The sequence below is a fragment of the Gadus macrocephalus genome, chromosome 1 (genome assembly GCF_031168955.1).
Source record: "Gadus macrocephalus chromosome 1, ASM3116895v1".
Lineage (NCBI taxonomy): Eukaryota > Metazoa > Chordata > Actinopteri > Gadiformes > Gadidae > Gadus > Gadus macrocephalus.
The window spans coordinates 16,264,080-16,286,908 of record NC_082382.1 but is presented as its reverse complement, the minus strand read 5'-3'; the positions used below and the strand labels follow the sequence as shown (position 1 = coordinate 16,286,908).

At 43.1% G+C, this 22,829-nt stretch overlaps 1 protein-coding gene across 1 annotated transcript in view; it reads right to left on the bottom strand.

Moving 5' to 3' along the window:
• Window positions 1-2,098: 2,098 nt before the first annotated feature.
• The window catches only part of b4galt5 (UDP-Gal:betaGlcNAc beta 1,4- galactosyltransferase, polypeptide 5), a 34,580-nt gene continuing 13,849 nt past the window's right edge, over window positions 2,099-22,829 (bottom strand). The window contains exons 2-9 of the mRNA XM_060049492.1: window positions 13,330-13,449; window positions 12,507-12,620; window positions 11,595-11,722; window positions 9,613-9,729; window positions 9,055-9,242; window positions 8,534-8,656; window positions 7,841-7,942; window positions 2,099-6,462 (exon numbers count right to left, since the gene is read on the bottom strand). Coding sequence (XP_059905475.1) covers window positions 6,315-6,462; window positions 7,841-7,942; window positions 8,534-8,656; window positions 9,055-9,242; window positions 9,613-9,729; window positions 11,595-11,722; window positions 12,507-12,620; window positions 13,330-13,449 — 1,040 coding nt within the window. The 3' untranslated portion in view covers window positions 2,099-6,314. The remainder of the gene's footprint in view (window positions 6,463-7,840; window positions 7,943-8,533; window positions 8,657-9,054; window positions 9,243-9,612; window positions 9,730-11,594; window positions 11,723-12,506; window positions 12,621-13,329; window positions 13,450-22,829) is intronic.

Below are 22,829 nucleotides of genomic sequence, written 5' to 3'. Positions count from 1 at the left end.
CAACCAGCAACAAGCGCTGGAGCTATTCAATGAAAAGCGGTGCATACAACAACACTTTTATTTATTTCATTTAGTCAGTGAATAGCACCGAGTGAAAGTCGACGTTTACTTTATATCTAGTGATGTTGTGTCGAGATCTGTTTCCCTGTCGAGATGTGTTTCCCCTAGTCCCCGCCCCCGTCCGAAATTACCCGAAGGGCGAAGGAAGCGCGCGTACAGAAAAAGCTCGCCCACGAGCTGCTGTGCTCGTACCACAGAGGCACTTTGGAGAGAGCTAAGGTTCAAAACTGACTTTTTTTTAGCGAGTTTTATCTGAAGATGTTGAAGATGCTGAAGATGTTTTTGATAATTAATTGGCAACGTATGAATAATGACCGCGGTCAAGGTAAACAAAAATAGTTTTTGCCTTTGGTATCACTCCGCACGCAGTCCGGTAACTCGTCAATGTAATAAGCGGGATATACCGGTAATAATAATAATAATAATACATTTAATTTAGAGGCGCCTTTCAAGACACCCAAGGTCACCTTACAGAGCATATAGTCATCATTCAAAACTATGTAAAACAGACTAGGAATAAAAGGAAAACAGAGGTTAAACATGAATAATAATAATAATTAATAACACTCAAAGACGCCTAAAGTGAAGGGGGGACCTCACTAACCACCACCAATATGTAGCACCCATTTGGATATGTATCAACCCAAGCGGTGTCGGTTGCTAAGCGACGACGTCAACGTCTTGGGTGGACTATTTCTCTGCTGATCAACACTATGAATGCTGGTAACAAATACATTGTAAATAAATTGTTTCGATTTGGGAAGTAGCCGTGTAATAAGCGGGATAATGTATAGAACTTTGCCGGTCATTATCGTAAAATAAGCCCCTTCATGGCGAAGCAAGACACCTCCGCTGCGCGTCGGTGTCCTGTTCGCCCTGTCGGGGCTTATTTTCTCGATAATGACCGGCATTCTATACATTATCCCTTACTTATTACATAGGTCTTTTCAACGTTCCGTTCACTTGCATGGGCACTTCACAACTTCCGGCGGTCAATTATTTTTGGATAATTCATTGGCAACGGATGAATAATGACTGCTGTCAAGGTAAACAAAATTACTTTTTGCCTTTGGTAACACTCTGCACGTAGTCCGGTAACTAGTCAATGTAATAAGCGGGATATGTATCAACCCAAGCGATGTCGGTTGGTAAGCGACGACGTCAACGTCTTGGGCGGACTATTTCTCTGCTGATCAACACTATGAATGCTGGTAACAAATAAATTGTAAATAAAATGTTTCGTTTTGGCAAGTAGCCGTGTAATAAGCGGGATAATGTATAGAACTTTGCCGGTCATTATCGTAAAATAAGCGCCTTCATGGCGAAGCAAGACACCTCCGCTGCGCGTCGGTGTCCTGTTCGCCCTGTAGGGGCTTATTTTCTCGATAATGACCGGCGTTCTATACATTATCCCTTGCATAATATCTATGTATTTATCTATGTATCTGTATAATCTGCTGAACACTCTCTTACTAGTCTCTACTCCCAAGGGTCTCAATGCGGCTTTGGTCCGTGTCTCCCCAACGTGACGTCATGCAATGCATTCTGGGGGAAATGAGAATCAATAGCAAACTGGTAAAATAGTACCTATTTTTTCTTATAACACTCCGTTTTGTGACACCTAACAACATTAAATACAATAAATAACAGTTTAAATCTTAAATACCAACAAGCAAATTGCACAAATTCGTTGGAAAACAAACCCTGCAACAAGGCCTTTAAGTTTTCAGTTTAAACGGAGTCAACTATTTTGACCCAGACCCTTGGGTAGCCTATGTTTGCTCCATATGTTTGGACTGTATTCCAAACTTCACTATCCCTTTTGCCATGATTTGAGTTCAATACAGGAACACTACAAATAAATATGATCATATCTTATCATTACCATCATTTTAAGATAATCAAATGGGTTTGCCGGTAATATAAATTCTAAAGCTAATATTTCATTTAAATGTTTCATATTTTGTTTTATTTAAATGTATGAATGGCATGTAGCCAATGGAATGACATAAGCACAACAGAAGCAGATAGAAAAATATAATTTCAAGTTTTGTTTTATTGGTGTACTTTGACAATAACAATGATGTTATAAAAGAAAATCTCCATCATACAAATTTCAATAATCAAAAGATAATATGTCAATACACAGATACACATAAGGCTGACATCAAGTTTTTTTTTAACAAGTGGCTTAGAATGGCTTCAATTCAAGGAGAAGGTGGCTCCTTACAATCAGAGAAGATATATTTCAACTTCAGCTTCTACATTTTTCTTTTGTAAGCTTTAATGAAAAACCAAAAAATTGAAATCTATTTGTTGGTGTAGATTTTGGAGTGGGTTGTGTTGCTAGTTAGTGTGCCAGTGTTGCATTCTAAGCTTCGTAAGCATATGGTGATTTTGGCTGACATAGAATTGTTAACATCCTACAGTGCCTTACCTTTGACCCAACAGCTGTCCTTATCAAAGGACAGCTGTCATTATCTTAATAAGCATGAACTAGGCTATCTCATCTGTCGATCGATAACTCACATCCCACTCATAAGCCCTCCACGGTTACAGCATTTTTTAAGTAAGGGTTGGAGGAAGGAGGAAGGCTTCCAGAATGTTCAGACTCGTGAAGTAGTACGCTCATTAAAAAGGCTATGCTGGCTAAGCCATGATATAAAAGCGTTGATGTAGCGATGCAAGCTTCACTAGCACTTGAATGGCACCAGATATACAGCCGGCCAAACCACTCCAAAGCCTTGTTCGTTAAGCTAGCATCTGTGGTGATTTTTAATTCCTCTAGAACTTGTAATTCGCTACACACACAACACTATTTACAACGGTCATTGTCTCAATATGAATAACATTTTTTTCAGTTTAAATAGATTTTTTGCTTATAAAAAAATAAAAAACTAGAGTTAAAAACACTGAAATAAATTAACAAAGCATTAAGGCTGCCTGTCTCGTCAGGTTACTCGCGGGTAACCGTCATTCAGACAGGCGCAGGATGGAGCAGGACAGGGCGTGAGAGTATGTGGCTATTGAGCACGTCTCTGTAAGAGCAGGCATTGCCTGAGCCTGGAATTTGGCGCTTCACACAACCGTGCACCTTTTAAACTCTTTTTCATGACTCCAAAAAACAAAACAACAAAAACACAAACTAAAGGCCATTTGACAGGTTGGATCACAGCAATGGCAATGGTTGACTGCTTTTCCCTGTCTGTAGATGCAGTTGACACAGGCTCTGTGTTTCACTTGCAGTGTTTGAACACCGGAAACAATTATAGTCCATACGCTGTAAAATATAAATAGGCCAGTCAGAGGGGTGTCATCACACATACGATAGTCCGTCTCTCATATTCAATTATCCTCACATGTTCATTGAATGGTAAAAAATATGAAATAATGCATAATATACGTCCACTTCAAAAAAAAATGTTATTTCTAAATCAGGACCTGTGTGTTTTTAGGGTTTCTTTTTCTGACAGGTCAGCGATCTAACATCAAAAATCAAAAATGAAAATCAGTGCGGAAACAGAAAAAAAAAAATGCTGGAATTTGTCTGGTTAGGACTGTAGGTCAACGGGATCCACCATCTCACTCAAACACACGTGGATAGGAAAACCACCCGGCTGCCGTGGTTCATGTCTCTCACTAAGCACCCTCAGCATGCTTCTCTGGGAGGCAAACAAATGCTCCTGACTGATGAAAATCATTGAGACTGATATGCTCCAGGCAGGACTGAGCACCCACTGCAGGCAACCATACATCCAGAACCACCACACACGCACACGCACACGCGCACACACACACACACACACACACACACACACACACACACACACACACACACACACACACACACACACACACACACACACACACATTCTTTATGTCGGCTAGTGGTTTATTTTCCATCTGGTGGTTACAATATTGAAGGTGCTTAGTGGAGGCAGGTGACGACCGGCACTTCCTGATAACTCTCTTCCTGTGGCTTTCAAACTAAATGGTTTCCTCCGGCGATTGACTGTTCAGCAGAATAATACACAATGCATCAGCATTGGGGATCCCATTCCAATTTAAATGAGACCCCTTTAACCACAACTTCCAACTCCAATCATCTCAAGACCATTGTCAATCCCATTTCATTCATATGTTGAATTGAACAACATGGAACAGCACATGTATCACTCAAACGGGAACCTCACAAATCCCAATCAAATAAACACAATCCGCTTCAGTGCATCTGTATCGTCTACCGACTCAACTCAAAAAAAATCATAACAATCACAGAACACAATCCGTACAAGATCAAATAAATACTTTGAGGTCCAGCCTCAAATTGATTTTTTTTATATATTACCAGGGTAACACATCAGTTAATCTACAACCCACAGTATTCCAAAAAAGGCGATTTATGTGAAATGAAGTAGCTGTGTAATTATAAAATAGACAATGTCAAGAGAAGGGAAGAACCTTAAGTATCCATCAACACTGTCCAGAACACACACACAAACGTATGCACACACTCATATTCAAACACACACTGGGGAGAACAACGGGGTGCTTTTGTCTCTTTGTGGTGCTCTCTAAATCGTCATACTTGTTGTAGGGCCAAAGCACACTGCCTTTACCTCTGAATGACCTCCTACAGTCTTCACTAGTCATCGATTACGGCAGACTCGTCTCCAACGACATCAACAGTGCCTCGCTTTGGGACCTTAAGGGGGACGTGTACATACAGTGTCATATAAACATAAAGGCAGCCTCCGATCAAAACGTGAGACACTCATACAGCATACGATACCAGGGTGGGGAGGGGGGGTGTTCCACCAATCAGGACAAGAAAATGAAATCACACTGTAAACATAAATGAGAGTGGAAGCCAGCGTGCGCGCTTCTACGTCTGATTCTCTTCAACTCTCTGTGTGTGTGTGTGTGTGTGTGTGTGTGTGTGTGTGTGTGTGTGTGTGTGTGTGTGTGTGTGTGTGTGTGTGTGTGTGTGTGTGTGTGTGTGTGTGTGCGCAAGTGTGTGTGTGCGTGTGGCGTTAACAACGACATTAAAAAAACAACTTATTTTCGTCCTTCAAAGGCTGACCTTCGCGGCCGACGTCCATCTACAGATCCGGCGAACAGGATCTCTCCACGTGGCTATTTGCATAACTTTCAATAACTTAAACACACAGAGGCCCAGGGCCCCACCGGGCCACCCGGTGTTGACCGGGTGGATTGTTTGTGTAGGCGGAGGTGTGTCCGTCGGGGAGGTTTGCATACAGAGCAGGCTCTCCGCACTATTCGTGTTCTCCGTGTGTCAGCAGCCGCGCTAAAGCATCTTTATATTGAGTCAGTTTCTAAGTTCTGCTGTGAGCTCTGGCAGCTTATTGCTAATCAATGAATCTTTTGCACTCACACATATAAAAAGCCATTCCCCAAGCAGCCAAAAAAACAACAGATGCGCCATTTTTTGACAAACGTTGAGGCCTTTTCTGAAAATGGTGATGTGATCTGGAGTTCCTCCAAAAAAGCGGTTGATATTCGTTATGTGTCTGTACACTATTATTATACAGTGAACTTCCTAACTAAGGAACTTTTAGGAACTGTAAAAACTCTCACTTTCATTAAATCACTTTTATATATCTCTGTCTTTATATATGTCCCACTTCACTTAAAAGTTTTGGCATACATTTTGCAGAACCAGCTGCAAGAATCCACTGTTGGTTTGCATGTGAATGACTTACGGGTGTAAATGCCACATGATTATACATATATATATATATATATATATATATATATATATATATATATATATATATATATACATATATATACATATATATAAGATAAACTCAATTGAAAGCCTCAGAAACCACATCCACACAGTTGAGTCTTAGTGTGCGGACCAGATAAGTGAAGCAGCCAGCTCCTGATTCCCGGATTAAGCGCTAATTTAACCAATCAGGGTATGAGGGGGAAGGTTGAAGGCCAAAATGGTGCGAAAGGCATGGTGGAGACCAGGTCCACGGATGAGAGGAGTGATGGAATGTGGCACAAAGTGCCGCATTGACCCTTCTTTACTCTCCCCGTGTGACACTGCGTAACCCCCCCGGACGAAAACACACAAAGGCCGAAAACAAAAAAACAAACAGAAAAATATTGAATTGAAAAAAAAAAAAGAAGGTTCTTAAGCAGGGCTGCGTCTGGGAACATAGGTTTGAAATCCCAGCGGACGGTGGCTATCGCATGGGTTCTGTGATCTGGCGGCTGGTGGCTCAGTAGTCGGCGATGGGGGCCAGGTTCCTGGTGAGGCTGACTGATATGTTGGTGTAGAGGTGCCTCCTGGACACTAGGGGGGAGTAGTTGAGGTTGCTGAGGCCGTCCAGCCCCTGCCGTTCCTTGGAGTGGCGTAACAGAGTGTACCTTCCGGGCAGAACGTAGAAAGGATATGAGACACGATGACATGAGCCAGTGGCTATGCTAGTAGCATCACGTTAGTGGATAGGAGTGGTCTTTAGGAGTACACGATTTAACAAGAGGAACAGGATGTGTTTCCAATGGTGTGAACTTGACATTATCCATATGCAGTTTATGTGATGCGATAATTCAGAATCTTTTTTAGTTAGTACTTTGGAAGAGAATGGCGTGTTTGTGTACAGAAGGAGTGACAATCACAAGCAACAAGAACGCTATTGAATTACAGCCCCAATATAAGTCACATGAAAAGTCTTTACCAGGAATGAAATTCCCTCTAAGTCACTACTCTCCCTTCCCATGTGACTGGCTTACATCACATTTGCTTAAGCCACATTCCAATGATCAACTCTCACGATTCAACCAAATCCTGACACGCGTGTGTTCGTCCACGTCTGTGTGTGTGTGTGTGTGTGTGTGTGTGTGTGTGTGTGTGTGTGTGTGTGTGTGTGTGTGTGTGTGTGTGTGTTTTTATGTGTGTGCGTTCACGTCTGTGTGTGTGCTTTCACGTGTGTTTGTGTTCACGTCTGTGTATGTGTGTGGGTGTTTGTATGTATGTGTGTGTGTGTGTGTGTTTGTGTGTGTGTTCACACGCGTGTGTGTATGCGTTCACGTCTGTGTGTGTGAGTGTGTTTGTGTGTGTGTTCACACGTGTGTGTGTATGCGTTCACGTCTGTGTGTGTGCTTTCACGTCTGTGTGTGTATGTGGGTGTTTGTATGTGTGTGCGTGTGTGTGTTTGTGTTCACGTCTGTGTGTGTGTGTGTGTGTGTGTTTTTATGTGTGTGCGTTCACGTCTGTGTGTGTGCTTTCACGTGTGTTTGTGTTCACGTCTGTGTATGTGTGTGGGTGTTTGTATGTGTGTGTGTTTGTGTGTGTGTGTTCACACGCGTGTGTGTATGCGTTCACGTCTGTGTGTGTGTGTGTGTTTGTGTGTGTGTTCACACGTGTGTGTGTATGCGTTCACGTCTGTGTGTGTGCTTTCACGTGTGTGTGCGTTCACGTCTGTGTGTGTATGTGGGTGTTTGCATGTGTGTGTGTGTGTTTTTGTCTGTGTGTTTGTGTGTGTGTTCACGTGTGTCTGTGTGTGTGCGTGCGTTCACGTCTGTGTGTGTGCTTTCAAGTGTGTGTGCGTTCACGTCTGTGTGTGTATGTGGGTGTTTGTATGTGTGTGTGGGTGTGTGTGTTTGTGTGTGTGTGTGTGTGTTCACGTGTGTCTGTGTGTGTGCGTGCGTTCACGTCTGTGTTTGTGTGTGTATGTGTGTGGGTGTTTGTGTGTGTGCGTTGTTCTTGAAATGCATGGGTATTGTATGGTGTGTAAACACTGACCTGCCCAGAAACTGAGCTTCCCCATGATGGTGATGAGGAATGGACATGTAGCGGCCAAGCTCTCCTGATGGGCGACTCACTGTGTAGTTGGCGAGCTGCACCCTGCAAATCAAAGTACCATTAGAAAAGAGACCCGAACGCTGGCCTTCCCAATAGCCAACCTCTGCGACAAAAACGGTGTTGTTGCCCAATGTTCGGGACATACTGTACATGCGTGGTGAAGAGACAAATTCAATTGACAGACCGAATCAATAGGCGTTGGGCAAATTCTTGTGAGGGAATACACAATGAGGCTTTTATCTCTGGAAAGAGGCATGGAACCCACTCACTTAGATCAGAGATAATGGAGAGGAGGGGCAGCGCATGAAAAGCTACCTGGGGGCGACTGTACTGTAGGACATGGTAGTGTAAGGCAAACACAGAAGAGATGACTCATCGTTCTGAGCAAACCCAGCAAAGGACAATGACAGCTATATCACAGAGGCCATGTGTGTTTTGTGTTTGTGTGTTTGCGTGCGTGTGTTTGCGTGTGTGTGTGTGTGCTAGCATAAATGTGTGAGTGAGTGTGTGCATGAATGAGTGTGTGCAACGTGTCTGTGTGTGTGTGTGTGTGTGTGTGTGTGTGTGTCCGAGGATGAGTGTGTGGAACGTGTGTGAGTGTGTGTGTGTGTGTGTGTGTTTATTTGCCCTCACCTGTTCCAGAGGTCATCATCCTCTCCTCCCCAGCCCCAGAATGCATTGGGAAATCCATTGATCTTCTTGTACTGCTCCACAGTGAGGCCGCTGACGCCCCCGAAGAACTCATTATAGGGAAGCCTGGAGGAAAACACATCAGAAACCATAATGAGCATTTAATTAACTCTATATTCTCAGGGTGTGAGATTATAAACTGGTCAACACAAGATGAGAATTCATCGTCAGCGACACCAAGTTGAAGCCCCTTTTGGATTCTCAACCTTGTCGCTGAGCTGAAAGTTAAAACAATTTAAACCTTGACCCAGTCGACACTGATCCCTGGTTAAACATCCAATCAGATAACAGCTTTCTTTGTCATTCAGAAACCAGCGGAATTTAAATGCAGAAGGCTTTTTTTCTTATCTCTTAAGCTAAAGATATGTTTTCTGTGCAACAAAGTGTTAAACTGCTATTCTGTGTCTCATCATGTGCTGACCCGCCTAACAGTTCTCCACTACGGTCTCGGCCGTGGGACCCACATGTAGGAGTATTTGTTGAGTTTGACGGCAAAGTGGCGTGGCATGTCGTTGCAGCCATAGTAGTTCCTGTCGTTCTCCATGAGGTGGTCCACGTCATGGAACACCAGACAGTTCCAGTCCAGGTCCTTCATGGCCTCTTTGAAGCCCACGTTGAACAACATGGCTCGGTTGAACGGCTCCGTTCCCGTCTGGGGGCAGGACAAGAAAAAAGGGAGGGAAAACAGCAGTGGTTGAGGATTTGGATACTGGTTGTGTATGGATTTGGTGAAACATTGGAAAAGAAATGCCAATTTGTCGACAGAAAATATAGGAGCTTCAACATTACAGGGTTGTACAGCTACACCTTTAACCTCTGAGCTGTGCACATGCACCATCTATTGTTCCCTCCTAGTGTACTTGCGAGATGACGTGATGTGCTTAGTGTGGTGTGTTTGCTTGGGATTAAAGCTTGTGCGTGCGTGCGTGCGTGCGTGCGTGCGTGTGTGTGTGTGTGTGTGTGTGTGTGTGTGTGTGTGTCTGTGTGTGTGTATCTGTTTCTGTATGTGTGTGTGAACGTACCTGCTCTATGACATAGAAGGCGAACTGAAGCCTCTGTCTCTGCAGCACCGGCACCAGGTGCCTGAGGAGGATGGGCAAGTGTTCGTGTCGGTTCCGGAAGGGGATGAGGATGGCCACCTAGCAGGAGAACACACCGCAGCACATCGTTTAATTGGTGGATCCCAGGCGGTAGAGAGCAATCGGATTAGTGCCATGTGTTAAAAGGCTATGCTGCCACTGTATGGCACACCACGCACCAGCATGCTCACAGAGGCAAGCACACACAGAAACACACTAATGGCTCTATCTCCCTTTCATTATCGGAGGTACCAAGTATTGACCAATCAGAGCGGTTTAATGTCACCTTGGAAAACCAAATTATTATTATTAGTTATTTTGGTTTGTATTTAAGTATGTATTCAAGCTAAACAAAAAGTGGGAAAAAAAGAAAGGGAGAGGGAGAAATGGACATACACAAAGGGACATTTCAAACCATGGGAGATAAAGGTGCATTGTCAGATCCCATTCTGTCCAACTGAGTAAACAAGTGCGAGAGAGAGAGATAGCAGGCAGGGCAACGCTGATAAACATCATAAAGGATTGGGAATGAGGGCCAGACGAGAGCGAGGTTGGAAAATGCTCGTGCAGTGGACTGTGGACTGGCAGGCAATGCTGTTTAGGCAATGAACATAAACACAAAGATAGTGCCTTCGGCTGGTTTCTTTGATCACCTGCCAACAACTTTGCATGTGTTTTTTCATTGTAGTCGTTCAATTATAGATAACTGCTTTGTATGACCCACCCTCTCTCGCTATTTCTGTCTTTCGCCCCCTCTCTCTCTTTTGGTCTCTTCGCCCCGCTCTTCCCCATTTTCTTTCAGACCCCTCTGTGCCACATTCTCTTTGTACTCATACTCTTACTCCCAAACCCACACATACCACACAAACAACACACGCACACACAGACACACATACAACCCCCCCCCCCCCACACACACATACACATACACACAGACACACACACACGTACACACACACACACACACGTACACACACACGCACACACGCACACACACACACACACACACACACACACACACACACCGCTGCTACTGACCAACCACAACAAGGACTAAACGGGTGTTGACTTCCTGGCTGGATGTGTGCTGACGTCCTGCTTCCAGTGTAGAGCCTAATGGCCCTCGTAGGCCTACCTAGCCCCCGGCTCCTGGCTACTATGAATACTATTAACACTGCGCTGACTAACAGCACAGTGGTGAGGCACAACATGCCTGGTGGTGCTTTTGCGTTGGGTGCATCTCATTATGTCCCTTTCTTTCTTTTCGTTTCCTGTCTAGAGGAAATGGCGGGCAGGATTCCAAACATGGGTTTGTTCCTCTATTTGCTCCGGTTCAGCCTACATCAGCGCCTTTAGTTTGCCGAGCAATCAAAGCTTTTTTAAAAGAACGTTTTTCATAAGGTGCTTCTGTCAAACATGGAACATGAAACCTTGCAATGTGAATGACGTGATTACCCAATCATATTGCACCCATCTTGCAACCCCTCCCCCAGAACAACCACAGGCAAGAATTGAGTTCTTGGGAATTTGGGATGATTTGGGATACGTTGAAATACATCATACAACATGCATGGGCAACTAAGCATTCCTCAGCATGTACATAGACCGCAATGGACTTCTAAGGTCTATGCAAAGTGATCTGCAGATCTGTGCAGGTTTCTTTTTTTATAGATGTGGTTCATTCAGTAAACACAGCCGCCAAAATCTCTATACAAGTTGAGAGGGGATTTCTTTATAATTTTTGTGTAGAGATTTCAAGTTCTGCACTTTTTTTTGCAGTTAACACATCCTGCCCACGTACGTAAGCACACACACACACACACACACACACACACACACACACACACACACACACACACACACACACACACACACACACACACACACACACACACACACACACATAACACAGACACTTTTAGTACCTTCCAGCGAGGTTGACAGTCTGTAGGCGTCCAGTAGCCGCCTGGGGCTAGACTAGGATCTGCTCTCAACAAGGAGTGTTCCACCTCATCCAGAAGTATCTCAGTCATGTTCACCTCCAACCTGCCCTCTGAGAGGGGGGGGGGAGAGAGAGAGAGAGAGAGATTAAGAGAGAGTGGGAGAGACATAGAGAGGGGAAGGTAGGAAGGGGTGAGAAAGTTGGGAAAGGATAAAACATGTTTTTAATGGTTTAGAATAGATATTTGAACAGAGACATGGGAGAAGGTAATAAACAAATAGTGATAAGGAAAAGCAAACGATAAGGAAAGGCCTGGGCAAAGTGAGCAGTACAGAGGAGGACTAGTGGGAATAACAAGGGTTCACTGTTTTTGAATGGGTCTTTAAATCCTTTGCTTGCATTAAAAGCCATTAAAAAAAGATAATTGATAATATGAGATCAGAAGGACAAGATGGATTCTGTTGAATCTGTGAAATACCCCTTCAAAGATTAAACTAAAACCATTGCAGCATGGCCGACTTTTCTACTCCCAAAGTACATCTGCACTGTGTGTGAGGTCGTTTTTTTTTTGTTGTGCTCTCTTATTTTTGGTCATTAGGGCAATTTCTGGAGAGTGTACTTTGTTTGTTGTCAGCCCCACTCCATGGTTGATTTGGAGGAAAGCATCTGCTGAAGTCGGCAAAGTCATTTCGGAAGTAATGATGGGCTCCAGCAGTCCTACTATGTGTCAGTAGATCTTCTGGTGGGGAGACGGCACAGAGCCAGGAACAGAAACCAAACACTGAAGGGGGCGGAGTTACGCCTCGTTTTCCCGACATGAAGCAAAAATAAACAAACCGCCCTGTTCACCTCGATTGAACCCCTGATTCGTGAAGTTAGGAGAGTGTAGTCTTACTCATGGTGGGCAGCCTCTCCGGGCACACCTGGGACGGCAGGTAGTTGAAGTCTTCTGGCAGATATGTGGTGGGCGGGGCCTCACTCTCGCTCGAGTTGAAGTCATAGGCATAGTCTGAGGATCCCACACACAGACACACACACACACACGCTCACATCAATATTTAAAAGCACCGTGTTTTACGGCAGCGCAACTGCAATGTAGTTTAGCTTACATACCGGCCATCTGTTCCCAGAGTAAGGCTCAACAACTCAGCCATCCCATCTCCACATGCATTAAATAGAAGATTCATGTGTGCCTGAAAACTTTGTAACTCAACCCATCCTATAGCTCTCTCTTTCGGCTGGCTGTTTTTTGCTCATTGTGACTGGATGTGCGTGGTGCATACTTTAGAAGGCTTCCAAGAGTTTGCTGCAATACTATTCTGCTCATGTATCACCCACTGCACTCCTAAACACCCCTCGACCCCTTTAGACTCCTACTTGTGAGGGCTTTAGGTCTGTTATGTTAGTTGGTGTGTGTGTGTGTGTGTGTGTGTGTGTGTGTGTGTGTGTGTGTGTGTGTGTGTGTGTGTGTGTGTGTGTGTGTGTGTGTGTGTGTGTGTGTGTGTGTGTGTGTGTGTGTGAGTATGCGTGGTGTGTGTGTGAGTGCGGATGTGCGCTTGTGTTGGCATGGATAATTCTGTGTATGTTTGTAGTTGAATGTGTGTGTGTGTGTGTGTGTGTGTGTGTGTGTGTGTGTGTGTGTGTGTGTGTGTGTGTGTGTGTGTGTGTGTGTGTGTGTGTGTGTGTGTGTGTGTGTGTGTGTGTGTGTGTGTCCTCACCAGTGCCGTTGTTGCTGTGCGCTCCTCTCACGACCTGCTCCAGAACCTGGGCTCCGATGTTCTTTACGTTTTCCCTGATCTGTATTCCCCGTGCCTGGACCATGAAAACATACTCGTTGACTGTGGAAAACAAGCACACACAGAGGAGGGAACGTTAATCCTTTTATTTTTTGCTCATGCCCACTAACGTGCTTCTTGCATTCCTTATAATAGCATGTAAATAGTGTGTTCATCCTATTCTGTCACCCTCAAATCGGGGGCTGAAAGATGTTTTTGGGGTCACGATTTTGAGGGGTCACGAGATGATTTCCAAGTTGTCTAAAAAGTGTAATTTACCTTTCATATTTTCATATAACACAGCAAAAAAGCCTCTTATCTCATTCAAACTGTGTTCGTGCATGTGTGCAGTTAGAGCTACAAGCCAAAGTGCGTGCCATCATAGAGATGATGGTATGATGGCTGATTCCTCCTCACTCTCTCTCCCTCTCTCCCTCGCTCTCTCTCGCTCTCTCTCTCGTAGAGAACAAAGGGGGGTCATCCATGTTAAAGCAAGATAAGCATTGAAGAAAAGAAGGCATGAGGTCTATTCCGTGGTTGGGTTCTGCTTTCCAGCTGGTTGCGGTCTCCATTGATTTCCTGTCTTTGCTACTTCATGAGCAAGGGGTTTCATCGCTACATTTAAAATAAAAAAGGCATCTCTACAAAAGCTGCTTACCCAGAGGATTGTAATCTATCGAACAAGCGAGAGAGAAAGAAAGTGAGGAAGGGACAGAGATATATGGATACGAAAGCGCCTTCATCAGTGTGAAACTAAAACCTGGAGAGAAGTAGTGATAACTTATTATAACAAAGTTATTGATATGGTTAATTCACACGTAAAGCATTTATACTGAAATAAAAGTATTTTATTTTACTTTGTTCATGAAATGTGAAATCAGCCAGACATAAAATATTGGGGCAGCTCATTATAGGCTGGCTCATTATTCTCAGTATGGACTTGGGCTGTGAAAGTGTATTTGAGTAGATGAGTACTGGTCCAGCCTCTTATAAATACATTAGATAATATGTTGATATTAAGTATCTTTATCTTTAAAATTTCGGTTGAATATTGTTTTACAAATTTACAATAATGCCCCCCCCGCCGGCCGCCAGGAACATCCTAACATCAAAAGAAAGGAAGGAGGAACTAAAGGCTGCTCAGGTGAAAGTCTGTGTAGGGTTGCATACCTTTCGAAGACACTGTCTACTCTGTATAGCCATCGGCAAATTAAGAACCCTGGCCAAAACGATAGCCTAATTTATATGCCCTTCAAACGGATACGCTGCTTAGAAGTATATCCCACTTGTAAAAGGTGTGCTGCCAGTGGAGCTCCGGTGTGAATACATCTATTAAAAAGATGAAAACGATTTTCGATATGTGTATACTGGAAAAAAATATCTCAAAAAGAACACCAGTACGGACATCATGGGGTAGATGAAGGGGCTTAGGAAGAAATGGGCAGTCGCAAATCCTTGAGCTTATCAAGAGATGCATGTGATTAGCTGTCCATGACAGTTTTACAACATTGGTGTAAAAGTGAATTGCACATGGAAACAGTAGGGGCACCCAATCGTAAACATAACAATTCTTAAAATGTGATGCTTATTCCCTGCTATATTGCTTGTATGCCTGCCTGCTTCATAACCACCTGAATCTTTTTTCACCCTCTCTCTTTCTCATTGTCCTATCTTTCTCTGTATTGTTGTTTTGGAGTATTTGTAAGTATGCATGTATGTACTGTACTGTCCATTTGTAGCTTTTTTGTTTTGTGTTTTTGTAAAGTGTCTTTGGGTACCGAGAAAAGCGCTATATAAAACCTATGTATCATTATTATTATTATTATTATTATCTGTCTGCCTCTATCACCTGGTTCACAAAGGTATTGCTGTCAAAAGAAAAATGGGTCAAAGACCAACAATGTCTATTTAGAATGTAGGCTCTCGGTTTCTGAAAGGCCTGGAGCCAGCAATGAAGTAAAATAAGTTGTTGGTTTACAACCCACAGCATGAGGACCATGCGGAAGCAATCATATGGAGTAAACAGATCCCATGTGGTCCAAAGACTCACTTCGTTGATTCAATTCTCGGAATTTAAAATTCCGAGAATTGGAGGAAAAAAATAGTTTTTTTTTCTTCTGTATTCTTCATGTGGTTCATGAAGCAATCCAGAGTTTTATTCAACCAGGATTGGTTTCATTTACTAAAATACGCATAATTTACATCTATGTGTTACAAATCCCCGCCGGGTTGTGGCCCATGTGTAGCGCCTGCGCCATCTGATAGGAAAAGAGCCAAGAGGCTTTTGGACTGAAAACAAGGGCGGCCAGCAGCCCCGTCCCAGCTCCACTACATCAACCACATGGACGTGAGTCATCTAATCCACACCAATATACAAAGAAAGCCTCATTGGCCACAAATGAAGGTATAACCCTTCAGAGCATTACTATTATACCCTACTCTACAGTAACCCTAACCTTAGACTCCATTTGAGCTGAGGCTGAGACTTTTTGTATTGTCTATAATTTCTGAGAAAACCACCCCTTCGAAACACTTTCATTACAACCACCGTCCACAGCGCTGAACGCTGACGCGTCCAAAATCCACCACGACAATCTAGGCCTCGTGTCCAAACGAAGTCAAAGTGAATTAAGTGGAGATCAGGGCACGGACTAGCCTGGCTCCACCCGCCTATTTATTCTCAATTAGAATTTCCCTTCAGTACTACGTCTGGGTCTGCGGTATGTTAGTGGGTTTTCTACGTTCAAATTTTCTGCGTCAAATCGGCAAACAGAGGTAGTGGCTGAGAACAATGAAGTTAAAGTCAGCTCTCGTGGACGGACATCTTCACGCACACTGTGTTTGGTTTTGTTAACAGCCTGCGCGCAACGTGATTCCCGGCCAAATGTTAGCGATTGGTTATGGCAGATCCAGAGTGGCACTGGCCAGATCCAATAGTTGTAAACTTCAACAGACACCTGCATTCAAGTGAGTTAACGTTTGTCAATTGAGTTGCTCCAGACTCCCTGTGCAAATTAAATGAAGTACGAGAGTCTGGGAGGCTAGGCACGGACACCACTAAGAAGCTAGTTAGCCAGCTCAACCAGCAGCAGAAATTGAATAGGGAAAGTGGTTGGCCTGAACCTTGTTCATCGTCTCTCTTGCTGTACACTTGAGACCGTCGACATCCACACTAGGAACTGATTGCTAGGGCCTGGGTTACACTGGCAATAAAGCCAGATTGTGTTCTATTTCTCATACACATACACACCAGACACTGGATATTTCACAAGCAAAAGGGGAAGAAGAGGGGAGAGTGATTTTTCGGTGCATAAATAAGGGAGGTGGCAGACGCGAGGTAGCTATTTTCATCGACTACCCAGGGACTTGTTGTGAGGCAATATGGTGACATGCCGGTAGTCTGTCAGTGATTTTTGTGTATGATTCACTACTTCACTCATTGAACAACGTGTTCAGCAGGTCGTAGAGACTCACTCAAACCACAAGACTCCTGTGATAACATAAGCAGCATTCTGACTGAAGCAGGCTAGCCTGTGAACAGTGCCTAATACTGGTCGATATAAATAAGGAATCTGAAAAAAAATGCGTAGTATCTATATGTATATCTATGTGTGTGTGTGTGTGTGCCTGTGGAACTCAGGTTACGATAGTTAAAACGCTTGCAGACATCTAGAGATGCAGAGTAGACAGGATGTGCAGTTGAGGTGGGTAACAGCCTAGGATCAAACACGTAGCAACGGTCACATGGGCTTGGGCACTTGGCTTTGCACACAGACACAGACGCGCGTCTTTCAGTAGCCACTCCTTTTACAATCCCCTAATTACTAAGTATAAACCTGGGAAATATATGGTTATTTATAATATACCACTGCCAAATAAGAGGTAAATACAGAGAAACTACTGCTGAAATACTAACAAAATGCTCCACTGCTACACATCAACTAAATTAAGTTTGTGTATTGTGAACGTTTTAGGTTACTAATAAATCATGTATAATTGCATACTTCCAAGGAATGTAGGCAATCAATTCAAGTGACAATTGTAGTTATCCCAGGTTTATGTTAGCTACAGCCCAAGTTTAATTAAGTAATATCAATGAAGAGAGTACTTTCTATTAAAGTACCTCCATAGTAATTGGTCATGGCTCCATCCATTTCTAAAGGTTTTATAAAATGTTCCTAACTATACAAATGTTTTTATTTAAGTTGAAACATTACATCAATACCATATATGTTCTGCAACATTTAATGAGTGAATTGTCCAGTTTTACCTTGTAATATTGTGGAAAATATCCTTCATTATTTGGATAAGGGAAAATATTATTACGAGGCATATTGTAAGAGTCTGCATGTCTTCAGTTGAACTGAACCACTGTAATACATATATATATTCTTAAAATATTTTTAGAGTTTTATTGTAGCCGAAATTCAAATAAGTTTTTATATTGTAAATCACGGATCAAGTTGTCGGTCCATCACGTCACTTGTCCTACTTAACGCAAGCTCTGCATTTCAATTGGAGTGGGTGGCAGTAATACATACATGCTCATACATTATTTTGGACTGCTTTTCAACTCTATTCAACTACAAGAGGAAGGGCCTTTCATCCATTTATTTGGAACAAACATCAATGGTACAGTATCAGTTGAGGAGGTGACAACTTGAGAGCCCCTTCAATTGTTGGCTTCATAGACATTCTTTCTTGAACTCATGTCTGCAGATTTACTTTAGGACAGCTCTCTGAGTTCAATGAAAAAAAGGTGAGAACTGAGAAGCTGAGGTTATGCAACAAGAACAAAACAGGAACATGTTCGGCATGTTACAAATGTTTTTTGGAAGTTCAACTCTTAAACACTGCTACGTGGGAAAAGGAAGTGTGCATTGACAAATAAATGAAGGTATTGCCATGTTATCACAGACACACCAGACATGCCTTAAGGCTTAATGCCTTAATGTTATGATAAGAAAGGGTTATGTTACTCTTTTTGAACTGAACAAGCTGATCACAGAGGTCCCTTACAAGTGGACGGACAGAACTGACCGCCCACATGCTGTCCCATCCAACTCAGGAGAACTGGTCTTTGTTGCATCTGCTACCTTTCATGGTCGGTTCCAAAGTGCCAGAAAGTGAACCATTGTGGCTCGTTCTAATGGTCCTGGAAGACTGTGTCAAACTAGCAGTTCTCCAGTTTCTCCACACAGAGGACAATATTCATTACCTTGACTCAAAGATATCAGACCACAGGCAAAGATAGACTCACAGGCCTTCCCAGAGACAAAACTTTGTCCTGAAAACCATTTCCTTGCGCATTACCCCGGGCTTATCAAGGCTTATGGGCCATTAGAAGTTCTGTGACCTATGCACTTTAACGCATAACACAGCTTTTTTAAAGGTATAGTTAGACAGACCAACTGTACTGTAAAAGGCTTCCTTGTTCAGATCAGAGCAGTATAACTTCGATTCGTTGCAGAACACATGTGGTCGAAGGTCGTATTCAATGCATGGAAAAGGAAATGAATAGTTTCAAGGCATATGGTAAGAGCCTAGTTATGCCCCAGAAATAAACACTGCTTCCTTTTCAATTTCAGTTTCAGCTTACTTACTGAGTGAATTGTCACGTTTACTGAGGAATGTTATGTTTAGTTAATGATCTAAAGTGAATGAAAAAAATGCAGGAGTTAATGATCTGCAAGAACGTACACAGTATTTAAGAAGGAACCCTAGAGGACTTTTTTTCCTATGGGGGTTTGGAACAAGGTAAGTATGGATGTCCTTTAGAAATAAGATAAACAATTCCATAGTTTATAAGTTGAAATAAATAACCCTTCATAAACAGATTTATTGTTAAGTCATTTATAGATAAACTTGGGCTGTTACCAACAAAATCCCTGTATAAATTAAATAGCGACTTGAAATGGTGGGTACTAGAGGAGATGTTTCTAAGAATTGATTCCTAGGAAGTATGCAATAATATCAGTTATTATCAACCAAAAATGGTAACAATTACATGTTACTTTGTTGAGTTGCTGGGTAATAGTGGAGGTTTTTCTTAGTATTTCAGCTTTAGTTTCTCGGTAATTACTTAATATTTACCAGTGGTAATCACCCAATAATATATTTAATTTTAGCATGCATTAACCGGGTCACAGTAACTAGGGGACGGTAAAAGTAAGTGTAACCTTTTGTTCTACCAATGAAACGACTTGTAAAATATGCACTCAGACATACCACCCAGTTCTGCAAGCGGGCATAGACGCCAATACCATGATGAATCAAGACACTTACCCACTATAAATACAGACACACACACACACACACATGAGGACTCTATTACACCCCTGTAACCCGTCATCCGTGGCAGGGAACCTTGACTGTCCTTGTCCTCTACAGCTCTTCCCGTAAACACAGTCCTCCTGCCAAGTCCACTCCCCTGCGTCCTCTTTCACAGAGCATCTCTCTCTCTCTCTCTCTCCCCCTCTCTCTCTCTCTCTCTCTCTCTCTCTCTCTCTCTCTCTCTCTCTCTCTCTCTCTCTCTCTCTCTCCCCTCTATCTCTCTCTCTCCCTCTCTCCCCCCCTCTCTCTCTCTCTCTCTCCCCACCACTGCCTCGTATGTATTCACTTTTCACTCGGTTCCAATTTCTACTCCCCCTCTTTCGGAGGGATCTTGCGGATATATCGGGTTTATCGAACACCCCCACTCAAAGCCATGGGATGGGCCCATGGACCTTGGTGCCTTCCACAGTCCATGGCCAAACATAGAAAAAGAATATGGATTCAATGTTACAGGTAAACACGCACACACACACACACACACACACACACACACACACACACACACACACACACACACACACACACACACACACACACACACACACACACACACACACACACACCAAACAGAACCTGCTTGCTGCAAGGGGCTTATGGTGCAGTCTAAACTGAAAATTTTCTTGCGGTTAGCATTTGTGTGTCCCTGATTTAGACACACACACACACAAACACACACACACACACACACACACACACACATACTAGGGGTGTAACGATTCATGCGATGCATCGATGAATCGATTGTCAGTCCTACCGATTCAACTAAATCGATCTGCAAAAAATAAATAAATAGAATGAATCGCTTTGGCTTCACCAATAATCGATATAAATGCTTTAAATCGTATGAATCGATGATTAATGTTTTAAGACTTAGTTTACACGTTTATTTTGTGAAGTGCAGCTCGGTAATCCTTAACTCTGTCATCAGCTAGTCAGCTTGCAAGGAAGTCCCACGAGAGTTTTTTTTCTCCCTCACCCTCTACTGGTGCATTTCAAACATGGCAGAGAGCGGCAGCGAGATTGTTAATGCACCAGCAGACTTGAAATCCAAAGTGTGGAAGCATTTTGAAAGAATAATGGTAAAATTGACAAGGGGTGTCACATTTTGCATGTTTATTTCATGGATATAGATTTTTGGTTCAAAGTTACTGAATCGAATAGTGGTTTACAGAATCGAATTGAATCGTTCCAAAAAAAAAATATTGTCCTTGAATCGAATCGCCAACTACTGAATCGTTAATCGAATCGAATTGTCTGAAGCCAAAGATTCACACCCCTAACACATACACATGAAACACACGCACAGGCACACACACACACATACACAAACACACTCAGGAAACTCATACGTAAGCACAGACTCACATACACAACCACAGGGGAGGAAAGAGAGAGATTGAAGAAGATATCAAAAACAGAAATGATGTGAATAAAAAAACCTGATTGCTGAACACCCCCAAACCTCTGAATCATTTCAAGGCGGCAGACGTTTTGCTGATCTACATGACTGGTCTTCTGAGGAAACCATTCAACCCTGTCTGACCATGTCCCTTACACACACACTATTATCAATGTAGTGTCCACACTTGAACTTGTGTCTGCTTACACATTGTTTCCTCAAAAGAAGCATGCATAAATATATTTATGTATATATATGCACACTGTATATATTGTTTAACATTGATAGAAAATTGCTCTTTTGGCCAGTTATTTCTGTATTGGTTGCTATCTGTTTAATCTAAAAATGGCTTGAAGGAGCAATTCAGAATCCTTCTCAGAGAAATCCAAGGCTGCCTTTCACTAGCATGCCGTAAGTGGATACCTAAAATAACCTCATCTTAGAGGAATCTTAGAGGAAACTTTTTGTCTACGGCTTATGACTGAATGACTAGAATGAATAAATAAGTAAGTAGATTTGAATGATTTGCACCCACTCAAGTCAAATATGAACCAGATTCCCAAACTGACGCATTGAGTGACTGGAAAGCTGTTACTATGCTGCGCTTTCCGGAACCTGTCACTTCCTCTGACCCTGGTTCCTCTCACGCTGTGGCTTACAGCATTTTGTTATCTCTCTTCCCTTCCAACCCCCCCCCTAGCTACCCCACTCTTCTCCCTCATTTCTACCATCCCCCTCTCTCTTCCCCCTCATCCTAGTCACCTGACTACGGACACTGTGATGGGCATGAGAACCTGCCCACAGCGATGGGAGTTGCCCACGTAGATTTGGAGTATGCACTGGGAGAGGAGTCACATGCGCATCGCATCGACGCTAGTGGTCTGCCTTCCTTTGGTCACATGATGAGGCCAGGTCATGACTGGATCATGAGGCTTTGTATTTGGCTGCTTTTGATTCATGTAGGTGCAAGTGTACCCACACACAAATGTACATACACACAAACGCACACACATGCATGAAAACCTAATTGAAACTAGGACTGTGGCTATAATGCCATACATGGACTATATGCATCAAAGTTGTAAAAAAATGAATGCAAGCGAGGATTTAGGAGGGTTTCACCACCTTTTACATCATCAGGGCCACTAGGGTCCCTTTACAATCTCTCGGCCCCTCGAGGCTCAGCACACAAGATAGATAAGTTATTTCTCCTTACAGAGGAAGAGAGCAAGAGCCAGATGCTGCTGGGAACAGATGTCTCTCAGAAATAAGTGGTTCTCTGTTGCACTCCCCTTGTGTGACGTGTCACATCAGCCCCCACGTCCCCGGAGCCTTCCAGTCGTATAACACCATACGCTTCATATTTTATCTCTCTCTGTCTCATACGCCATGACCTAAGGAGGGAAGGAGACGCTTTACGTCACACGCGAGGATTGGGAAACACTATCGCTGTTGGGTGTTCCTTGACTACTTGCTCGGTGGAACTTATTGCACAATGAGGCGATGAGTCAGAATTGGGACATAAATGAGCTCCTCAGTTAGAAAAAAATCTAATGGGGAATTTCTTCTGTGTGCACGTTTGAACTCGTCAAAGGAGTGTTAGACCACTTAACATTTGTACAATACAAGAAAGATCTTTATCTCTCTATTAGAGGACATCTATTTAAGAGACTATTTGAAATCACAATTAAATGTCCCCGGCACTCTGCCA